This window comes from Galeopterus variegatus, unplaced genomic scaffold (assembly GCF_000696425.1).
Source record: "Galeopterus variegatus unplaced genomic scaffold, G_variegatus-3.0.2 Scaffold13129, whole genome shotgun sequence".
In the NCBI taxonomy this organism is placed as follows: domain Eukaryota; kingdom Metazoa; phylum Chordata; class Mammalia; order Dermoptera; family Cynocephalidae; genus Galeopterus; species Galeopterus variegatus.
The window spans coordinates 8,772-19,479 of NW_007739240.1; the positions used below are offsets into that span (position 1 = coordinate 8,772).

General features: G+C 38.5%; 1 protein-coding gene across 1 annotated transcript in view; it reads left to right on the forward strand.

Moving 5' to 3' along the window:
* Nucleotides 1-5,616: 5,616 nt before the first annotated feature.
* The window catches only part of LOC103581474 (kinesin-like protein KIF27), a gene marked incomplete at both ends in the record, with an annotated part of 28,804 nt that continues 23,712 nt past the window's right edge, over nt 5,617-10,708 (forward strand). The window contains 2 exons of the mRNA XM_008563296.1: nt 5,617-5,817; nt 8,384-9,342. Of these exons, the coding sequence (XP_008561518.1) occupies nt 5,617-5,817; nt 8,384-9,342 (1,160 nt within the window). The remainder of the gene's footprint in view (nt 5,818-8,383; nt 9,343-10,708) is intronic.

Sequence of the window (10,708 nt, forward strand, 5' to 3'; positions counted from 1 at the left end):
ACTTATGTTAAATTTTATTTCTTACACTTTTTTTTACTACTTTTAGTATATGTGCTGCCGCAGTGAGCACAACTTTTTTTACTACTTTTAAAATTGTAGTAAAATATATAAAAATATACATAACATTTACCATTGAACTACTTTTAAGTTTACAGTTCTGCAGTGTCAAATACAGTATGTTAATGCAGTCATCACTTTTTCCAATTTTTTTCATCATCCCAAACAGAAGCTGTATGCTCATTAAGCAGTAACTCTCCTTCACACTCACTCTCCCACATCCTGTGGTAACCTCTAATTTACTTCCTGTCTCTATGAATTTTCCTGTTATAGATATTTCATAGAAGTGGAATCGTACAATACTGTCTGGCTTCTCTCACTTAGCATGTATCAGAACTTCATTCCTTTTTATGAGTGCATAATACTTCATTGTATGTATACCATAGTTTATTTATCCACTCCTCTGTTGGTGGACACTTGATTTGTTTCCCCCTTTTGGCTCATGTGAATAATGCTGCACTGAACATTGGTGTAGAAGTATCTGCTTGAGTCCTTCATATGCACTTTTGTTAAGCTGCTTTAACTCCTTTTTGAAACAAGGTGGGGCATAAATAAATGTTCACGCATAATGTTATTGTACTGGTCTGTTCTGGGTTGTGGAAGCTGTAGGCTTAGGTAATGATGGAGGAAAACAGGTGTCGAGATGTTCCCTTCCTCATTCCTGGACTGAGGTCTAGGCCTAGGCAGAACTGACCTTTCTGTACTTCTGCACATATCCTCTGTGTCCATCAGACTCTGCTGGCTTCCTTGCCCTTTGTTACCCCTTTCTACCCTCAAACTCCCTGCACCTTTCCACCCCACCCAGAAATCTCAGAACAGATGCTCTTGGCTAAGTGAAAAAATATGATACAAGGACTTTTTTTTTTTTTTTTTGTCTTTTTTCTTGACTGGTAACAGGATCACAACCCTCGGTGTCGCGTCCGCACCACACTCAACCAGTGAGCAGACCGGTCTCTATATGGGATCCAAACCCTTGGCAGCAGCACCGCTGCGCTCCCAAGCGCCGCACTCTACTGAGTGCGCCACCGGGCCGGCCCCAAGGACGTTGTTTTAAAAAAAAGAATTCTTGATAACATTAATGAATTATGGTCCAGTGATTAGGATTCCACCCAGCCCACAATAAATGATCTAAAGAGAAAGACAGTTTAGTACAAAGGACTGTCAAATAAATTGGTCTTATCTGGGGTCAGTTGTCAGTTTCTTTCTTTTTTTTTGCAACTGGCCAGTATGGGGATCTGAACCCTTGACCTTAGTGTTCCTGCTTTTGTTTTGTTTTGTTTTGTTTTTTGTTTTTGTTTTGGGCAGCTGGTGGGTAAGGGATCCAAACCCTTAACCCTGGTGTTACAGACACTGTGCTCTAACCAACTGAGCTAACCCACCAGCCCCGGTGCTCCTGATTTTTTTAAAAACAGTATTTTCTACTTCAGAAATTACATGTTGTCTTAAAGCTCCAACATTTTTATTTACAGTGGCTGCCAGTAGTAGTGGGGACTCTAGTGAATACCCCGGGATGGAGTGGTTTTGGGCAGAGGCAGCCCTTGTGTAGAAGGATTTTTTTATGAGCCAAGGGCCACCTCCTTGGATCTAGTATTTAATGAACAGTGAATTGGTGAGTTGGGAAAGGTAAAGTATTTATAAGACAGCATGACCTATTCAAGACATAAAATGCCACCCCATATAGTCTTATCTTTTATATTAAAGTGGACATTTCTACTATACCTACCAGCTTTGAACTTCACTGGTGCCACTTATGCCTGTTGTGTTCAAGGGACTTTCAGTAACATATTTTCTTCATGTGTGTGTAGGTGCGCGCATGCATGCGTGCATGTGTGTGTCGATACATTTTCTTACTATATCTTTTTGTCTTAAACTTACATAAATATCATTTAGTTTATTGGGTTGTCTTGTCATTTGGTTGTAAGCTTCTTTGTTTTATGTTTCTTCCAGTTCTTTTTTTTTTTTTTTGGTGTCTGGCTGGTATGGGAATTCGAACCCTTGACCTTGGTGTTATAATGCTGCACTCCGACCAGCTGAGCTAATCGGCCAGCCCATTCCAGTTCTTTACAGTATATTTCTTTAGTTGATTTTAAACTATATTTAAACTTTCAATTTATTTTTAAACTGTATACTTAAAATTATTTCTAATGGTAAAAATTCAAATATTTAGAGCTATAAGATAAAATGTAAAGTTTTCCTTTCTTTTCTCTCCCTATTCTAACTCCCCAGAGGCAACTACCATTAAGTTTTTTTGTGTATTTTTTCAAAAGTATTCTTTGTATAGGTATGCATATTTTCTTTTACCCGGATAAGATTTGCTCTGCAGTTATTTTTTTTTAACCTCATAGATCTTGGACATCTGTTTAACAGTGGTTGCATGGTGTACCATTGTTAACTAGCCATTCTCCTACAAATGGATTTATTAGGTTCTCTGGAATTTTTCACAATTACAAGCAAACTTTACTGATATTTATATGACATCTTTAGATATGTGCACATGTATTTCTTTAGGACTTTATCTGAGCTAAAGAGTGATCACATTTAAATTTTTGATACTAATTATTCTCCAAAAAGGCTGGACCAGTTTATCTTCTCATGGTATATTGGAGGACCAGTTTTTTCATATCCTTGAGAAGACTCGGTGTTATCAAATTTTAAAGCTTTGCCCACATTGTATTTTAAACACTGAATAATTATAAAGTGATTAGATCATTGTGTGCAAAATTTATCATCAAGTACAATAACGTACTTTTTGGTTTTCGGTTTGGATTTTTTTGGTGGCTCACTGGTACAGGGATCCAAACCCAGGATAACACCCCTCTCTAACCAACTGAGCTAACAGGCCAGCCCCAATGATGAGCTTTTTAATAGTATTTTTGTCTCAGTAGTATTAATAGTTGAGAGAATGCTGGATATATCAGCTCTTACCATATCTTGAAACTATTAATAGCCCTTTGTTTTTAAACCACCTTCCCTGCATCTGCTGTCTCATTTCTCTTCTGTTTGCAGCAGAACCTTGAAGGTGTCCTCTGTGACTCACTGTGACCACTTTTCCTCCCCCCATTCTTTCTTCAGTCCACTGCATTCACCTTTCACCTCCACTGCCACTGAAACTGCACTTGTCATGATAATCGTAAATGACCTTCACTTTGCTAAATCCAATGGTCAGTTTTTATTTCTCTTCTTACTGGACCTATCAACAGATTTGGTATACATTCTCCACTTGGTTTTCAGGCTACCACATTCTTAGTTTTCCTTCTACTTAACTGTTTGCTCCTCAGGCTTTCTTGCTGGTTCCTTAAAAATGAACCAATAAGGGACGGGATGGGCCCGACCCAAATGGGCTGCGTCCTCTAGGTCCTGAGGCGGGGACGGGCAACAGTGACTGGACTAACTGTGCCGGGTAGGCTGCGTGGAATTCCACTTCAGCTTCACGCTGGGAGCGCGCAGACGCTTTATGAGGCAGGCAGCGGCGGGCCGTGTCGGGGAGCCGGGAGAGCAAACTGAATTTGAGCATCTGGGACCAAACCAAACTCAGAAAGTGAGGAGGAAACTGCGAGCCCAGTCAAATATGTGAGAGTGGGCAAAGGAAGGCCCGAGTGTGTGTGAGACCCCAGAACATCAGCCACGATTAAAAGATGTTTCAGAGAAAGCTGTACAGGAAAGTGATGCTGGAGAACTAGAGCAACATGCCACATTAGGCTTTCACATCACCAAACTTGATGAAATCCAGTTGGAACAAGAAGAGAGGCTGGAAGAAACTTAAAGGAGGTTCTGTCCAAGCATTTTCACCATCTGAGACCCTCCATTGCTGTGGAGAGTTACCACTCACCATAAAGTCCTNCTTCTACTTAACTGTTTGCTCCTCAGGCTTTCTTGCTGGTTCCTTAAAAATGAACCAATAAATGAAGTGCGTCAGGGCTCACTCTTTGGTGCTCTTCTCTCCTTTTTCATTTTTTGATCTCATCCAGCCTCATGACATCAAATACCATCTATATGTAGCTGACTTTCAATTTTTTACTTCCAGTTCAGACTACTGTCTTGAACTCTGGAATCATAGATCCACTGTCTATTCAACCTTCCCAAGTGAAACCTAATAGACATCTCAAACTTAATTGGTCAAACGCTGAACTGCTATTTCCCTCTCAAGCCAATTCAACACCCACTCTTCCCCAGATCAGTTGATGGCAGCTCTAATGGCCCAAGACAAAACCTTGGAGTCATCCTTCACTCATTGCTTTCTCTCAGGTTCCATATCCTGGAAGTCTAAATGGTCTGTCAGGGAATCTTAATGGCTCTGCCTTGAACATAAATCCAGAATCCAGCTACCATCCTGATATGAACCACCATCCTGTCTATCCCCTCACCCCCTGACTCACGGATTACTGCAGTGTCCTCCTAAGGGGGCTGCCCACTTCCACTCCTGCAGAACACAACAGCCAGAGCGGTCTTTTAAAATCCCAGGTAAGAGTGAGTTATTACTCTACTCCAATGGCTGTCATCTCACTCAATAAAATCCAAAGTGTACAGTGGTTTACAAGGGCCCACATGATCTCTCTTCTGTCACCTCACAACCTCATCTCCTGCCACGCTGGCCTCCTTGTTTATGGATTATACCAGTTTAGTGCCTTCACACTGGCTGTTCCCTCTGCCTGGGATGCTCTTTCCTTAGAAACCCACATGGACCCCCTGCCACCTCTTTAAAGTCTTTGCTCAAATCTCGGTGGATTACTGCAGTGTCCTCCTAAGTGGGCTACCCACTTCCACTCCTGCAGAACACAACAGCCAGAGCGGTCTTTTAAAACCCTAGGTAAGAGTGAGTTATTACTCTACTCCAATGGCTGTCATCTCACTCAATAAAATCCAAAGTGTACAGTGGTCTACAAGGGCCCACATGATCTCTCTTCTGTCACCTCACAACCTCATCTCCTGCCACGCTGGCCTCCTTGTTTATGGATTATACCGGTTTAGTGCCTTCACACTGGCTGTTCCCTCTGCCTGGGATGCTCTTTCCTTAGAAACCCACATGGACCCCCTGCCACCTCTTTAAAGTCTTTGCTGAAATGTCAGTTTCTCAATGGTGCCCATCAGGACCCTCTTATTTAAAGTTGCAAGCACCTCCCACCCACTATATAGTCACATTTCCAGTTCCCGTAACCTTGCTCTATTTTTTTCTCTAGGGACACTTACCTCCTTTTAATATACCATGTGATTCAGTTATCAGTTATTCTTTTTTGCTGTTGTCTTTCTCTCCTCAGTAGAATCCCACAAGGGCTAGGATTTCCCCCACCCCCACCCCCCGTCTTGTTCACTGATGGTTCCCAGGGTCCTAGAATAGTGCCCGGCACATGGTAGGTACCAAATAAATATTTGTTGAATGACTGCCTGTGAATTCTGAGTAAGGGATGCAAGTGAAAACTTTTACCTATGAATTTTATAGTTGTGGTTTTTAAAAATTTATAATATAGAGAAATATAAGAAAATAAATTTAACTGTTAATTTTGAGTTATAGTTTTTCTGATATTTAAAGTTCTAGATCTGTTTTCTTTTCTAAATTTTCAGCTTCAGTTGTGGAGGGTCAAAAGGGTATTATTCCTCGAGCCATTCAAGAAATATTTCAAAACATCAGTGAAAATCCTAGCATTGACTTTAGTATTAAAGTGTCTTATATAGAAGTATACAAGGAAGATCTAAGAGATCTTTTAGAATTGGAGACATCCATGAAGGATCTTCATATTCGAGAAGATGAAAAAGGAAACACAGGTAAAGTAGCTTACTTTATTGATAGCCTTCATTAGCAAACAGAGATCATTGAATTCAGTTTCTGGATGTAGTACAAAGAATCTTTAAAAGAAAGACATACAAGCAAAACGAATTTGTTTTTACTTTAAAATCAAACAGCTTGTTGATTATCAGTGAAATCACTCAGGTGAAAAAGCAGAAGTTCAGGCAAGGTAAAGTTACTAATTTGTAATTCAAGATGTTTGTTTCCTGTAATTGCTCCCCTCTGGATTGACCTTAAGTGAGACTCTGATACAGGCTAAGTTTGTTTTTGTATGTTTTTTTTTCTCCCAGAGCTACCGGCATGGGGATAGCTTTTTCTCTTAGGTGTTCATCCAGCTTGACCCAGCACTTTCCTTTCTTCATCTTTGATTTTTGTCCCAGCACTCCTATTTCTTCTTCTCGTGATACAGGCTAAGTTTGTTTTTGTATGTTTTTTTTTCTCCCAGAGGTACCGGCATGGGGATAGCTTTTTCTCTTAGGTGTTCATCCAGCTCGACCCAGCACTTTCCTTTCTTCATCTTTGATTTTTGTCCCAGCACTCCTATTTCTTCTTCTCCCTCTCTTTTAGAGAGTTTATGGTTTTCTTATCCATATTGACATTTATTTACCTGTTTGGTGTGCTTCTCAACAAACAGGTTGACTTCTCTGATTTTCTGTGCTAGCAACCTGTTAATCTCAATTAATACCTATGTGTTTGGGAATGAGAGTAGTATGGGAGGGTCAAAATGCAAGTATTTTAAAGAATAATGCTTTTCTTCTTAAAAGGTAATGTTTTCTTTATAGAACATTTGAAAACAGAAAAATAATAGGGAAGAAAATTAAAGATCGTCTTTAATCCTGGATTCTAGAAATAGCAACTTCTCTTTTTGGTGTGTTTCCTTCCAGATTTCTTTTTCTGTACACATATAATTATTTTTTAAAAAATATACATGCAACCCACATATAGTTTTGCACTTCATTTTTTCACTTAATATTTATATTATTTCACTTAATATATTATATATTTATGACTCTTTGTGGTCGTGGTAATTTTTCTCATGAATGTATTATAACAATTTATTTAACTAATAGTCCATTATTGGACGTTTAAGCTGTTTTCAGGATTTCCCTATTATTATTAACATTGTTCTTGGACTGTTCTTGGATATCTTCCTCTCCTAGAAAACACATTTAGTCGAACCTTCCTAGAGGTAAAGAATCGTGCCAGAGGAGTGACTGACTCCGTAGGGGGCATTTCTAGCAGTTAGGAAAGTAAGATGTCTGTTGTCATTCAAGTGGAAGCCTGCAGGGAGCAGTAAATCTTGCCTCCATGGCAATGTCCTAGTAGCCTTGGCATTCCTGGATGTTTGAAGAAATTGTTTTTTGTTTTATTTTTTAGGAAGAAAGTATACATGGTACTTTATAGTATTGTTACATAATTATTGAACAGTTCATCTTTGTTTTGGGCTTCTGTATCTTATGGAATGTAATTATTGAATGTTTTTATCTTTTATCAAAAAGTTACGAAAACTCCTACATTTATCATAAAACATCAAACAGTATAGAAGTATACGCTACCACTCCCGATAATGATCCAAATATTCCATAGCTAATATAAATCCTGCAAAACATTTTGGAAGGATGTAACAAATTATCTTAAGACAAACTGTCATGTGTCTTGTATAATGTCCCACTCATAATCAAAGTGCATTTGTTTGACTTTTTTCTGTAGTACCTCTATGTGAAGCAGTGTTCACCTTGGCTGCTGCACAATTAGCATCACCTAGGGAGCTTTTAAAAAAGCTTCTCAGTGGTTCTGATTTAATTGGTCTGGGGTGGAGCCTGGTCATCGCTACTTTCTTTTTTATAAGCTACCAGGTGATTTGCAGCTACGTTTGAGAACCACAGTGCTAAGAATGCAGGTAGTAAGCTTAGATTATTTTTGGTCCTTATTCCACCACTGAGATAGAAACTTTTTTGCTTTTTTTGAATTGCTATCTCATCTGTTTATTTTGTACTCAATTATGTAGGGCATATCCATTTTCAAACTGGATTTTTCATTTATTATTGATTATGATTCCATAATACCAAAAATCCTTAAAGCTAAAGATGGCTTGAATATTAATGAAACTGAAAAGAAACTAATTTCTTTTAATTGATCTACAACTGATTAACTCTGTTGAATTATATAATCTATTATCTTTTATTAATCTACTAGACTGAATAAATCAAAATATTAGAATAAAGAGGGTTTTTTTGTCAGTCATTTTAAAGAATTGAGTGTGATGTGTAACTCCAAAGAAAATTGATTTTTTAAAAAGTATGACACCTTTTAGAATTTAAACATCAAAATGAGTTCTTTCTGTTAAAACAGGTCCTTTGGAAGATTATCTAAAATTATTTAATGATGTTGTCTATGGTACTATTGTTTGAAATGCTGTTGATTTTTTTTTAAAGGGGCTATGTTGGCTGGCTATTTAGCAAATGGATACTGTTGTGTGGTTAATTTAACTATACTGGATTTTGATGAAAACTTTGGTTAAAATCTTGCTATTGCTATTTTAAGTGATTGTTGGAGCCAAGGAATGCCATGTGGAGAATGCAGATGAAGTGATGAGCCTTCTGGAGATGGGGAATGCAGCGAGACATACAGGTACCACCCAAATGAATGAGCACTCCAGTAGATCACATGCAATTTTTACAATCAGCATTCGCCAAGTTAAGAAAAATATGGAGGCAGCTAAAGATGCATCATGGTATTCCCATTGCCATATCGTCTCAAAGTTCCACTTCGTGGATTTGGCTGGATTAAAAAGAGTAACCAAAACAGGGAATACTGGTGAACGGTTCAAAGAGTCCATTCAAATCAACAGTGGGTTGCTAGCTTTAGGAAATGTTATAAGTGCTCTTGGGGACCGACGCAGGAAGAGTTCACATATTCCGTACAGGGATGCTAAAATCACCCGGCTTCTGAAAGATTCCCTGGGAGGCAGTGCCAAGACTGTCATGATCACATGTGTCAGCCCATCTTCCTCAGATTTTGATGAGTCCTTAAATGCTCTCAAATATGCCAGCAGAGCACGGAACATTAGAAACAAACCTACCGTAAACTTCAGCCCCGAGTCAGACCGTATGGACGAAATGGAATTTGAGATTAAGTTGCTTCGAAAAGCTTTACAAAGCCAGCAGACTAGTATCAGCCAAACTAGCGAGATCCATCGAGAGGGGACTCCTGATAAAAATAGGATCCATTCTCTTGAGGAGCGAGTAGCTGAGCTACAAGAAGAATGTCTGGGTTACCAAAATTGTATAGAAGAAGTCTTTAACTTCCTGGTTGACTTAAAAGGTGCTGTCAGACTAAACCAAAATCAGCAACACAAACTGCAGGAGTGGCTTAAGATGACCCGGGAGGTCGGGAAGCCTGTCCTTACCTCTTTCCGAGAAAACCAAGAAACCGGAAACCTGGAAGAAGGAGAACAGCGTATTAGACTTCTCCAGCTCAGGAGGGAGCTTAAGAAATGCCAGGTACTTAGATATCACTTTTGTGAGTTACTTGTTTAAGGAGTAACTTGTCTAAATTTCTTTGGCAAATAAATTCCGAGTCATTTTGGAATTACTGAGGTTTTTAAAAAGGACAGTATGTAGAATCTCATTTGTCTTTCCCTTTTTCTTTCTACCACCGCCTCTTTTCCTATTGCTTCCTCCTCACATTTTATACCTTTCTTTGCTGCTCTTCCTTTCTCCTTTGGTTAAAATGTATTTTAATATGCTTTATTTATTAAATGGAACCTTGTACATTATTTGGTTGTTTATAGGATGGAAGAAACCCATTTTCAGAAACAAAGTTACATAGTTTACTCAGTTTTTCCTCCCTGTATGGGTCAGTGGTTCTTGAAAGAAAAGAATACTTAGTCTCTTGAGTCTGGAATATAGATTTAAAAAAAAACCCAACAAATCAACATATTTGATAATATTTAAGGAATGAAGGTATGTTCAAGTATGCATATGGCATATACATATATTGAGTTCAGAATTACATTTCTCCACTTTTCATTCAGAAAACATTTATTGCATAAACGTTTTGTGTCATGGAGTAAATACTGGAAAATAAGACACACATAGTTCTGCCTGCATGGAATTTGCAATCTAGTGGACAAATGGATGGTCCTTCAGTTGTTCCATAAGTAACAGAGTTCCCAAATTCCATGATGCTGTTCATTTTTTATTTATTTATTTTTTTTGGAGAGTGGAAATGGTGGAGGAATATAATACCTGCCATAAAAAACAAAAAAACAAAAAAACTGTGCCATAGCACATTAATGCCATATTCACATTATAGGAGTTTAGTTTTAGCAAAACAACATCATTCATCACATTATGTTGTTGCTGTTATTTTTAAGTATTTTTCTGTTCGTATTTAATTTATAAACTTATTTTTGCTTTATATTACATAAGAGCTTTAAACATACAAATGTTTAAGTAACAGTATAAAAAAATAATTTAGTATAATGCTAGAAACCTGAGAGATTATCTTTTTAAAAATAATTTGCACATTACTCAGGATAGAAAAAAAACTATTATTGAAAAAAGAATCAGAGTCATAATAAGACTGACTCGAAAGTAAACACTTTGGGCCGGCCCGGTGGCGCACTGGATAGTGCGCCGCTTGGGAAGCGCGGCGGCGCTCCTGTCCGAGGGTTCGGATCCCACATACAGACCGGCTCCTGCTCACTGGCTGAGCGAGGCGCGGGAGCAACACCGAGGCTTGCGATCCCGTTGCCGGTCCCCGGTCCGGTACGGGGGCAACACTGAGGGTTGCGATCCGTTGCTGGACACGGAAAAAAAAGACAAAAGACAAAAAAAAAAAAAAAAAAAAAAAAAAAAAAAAAAA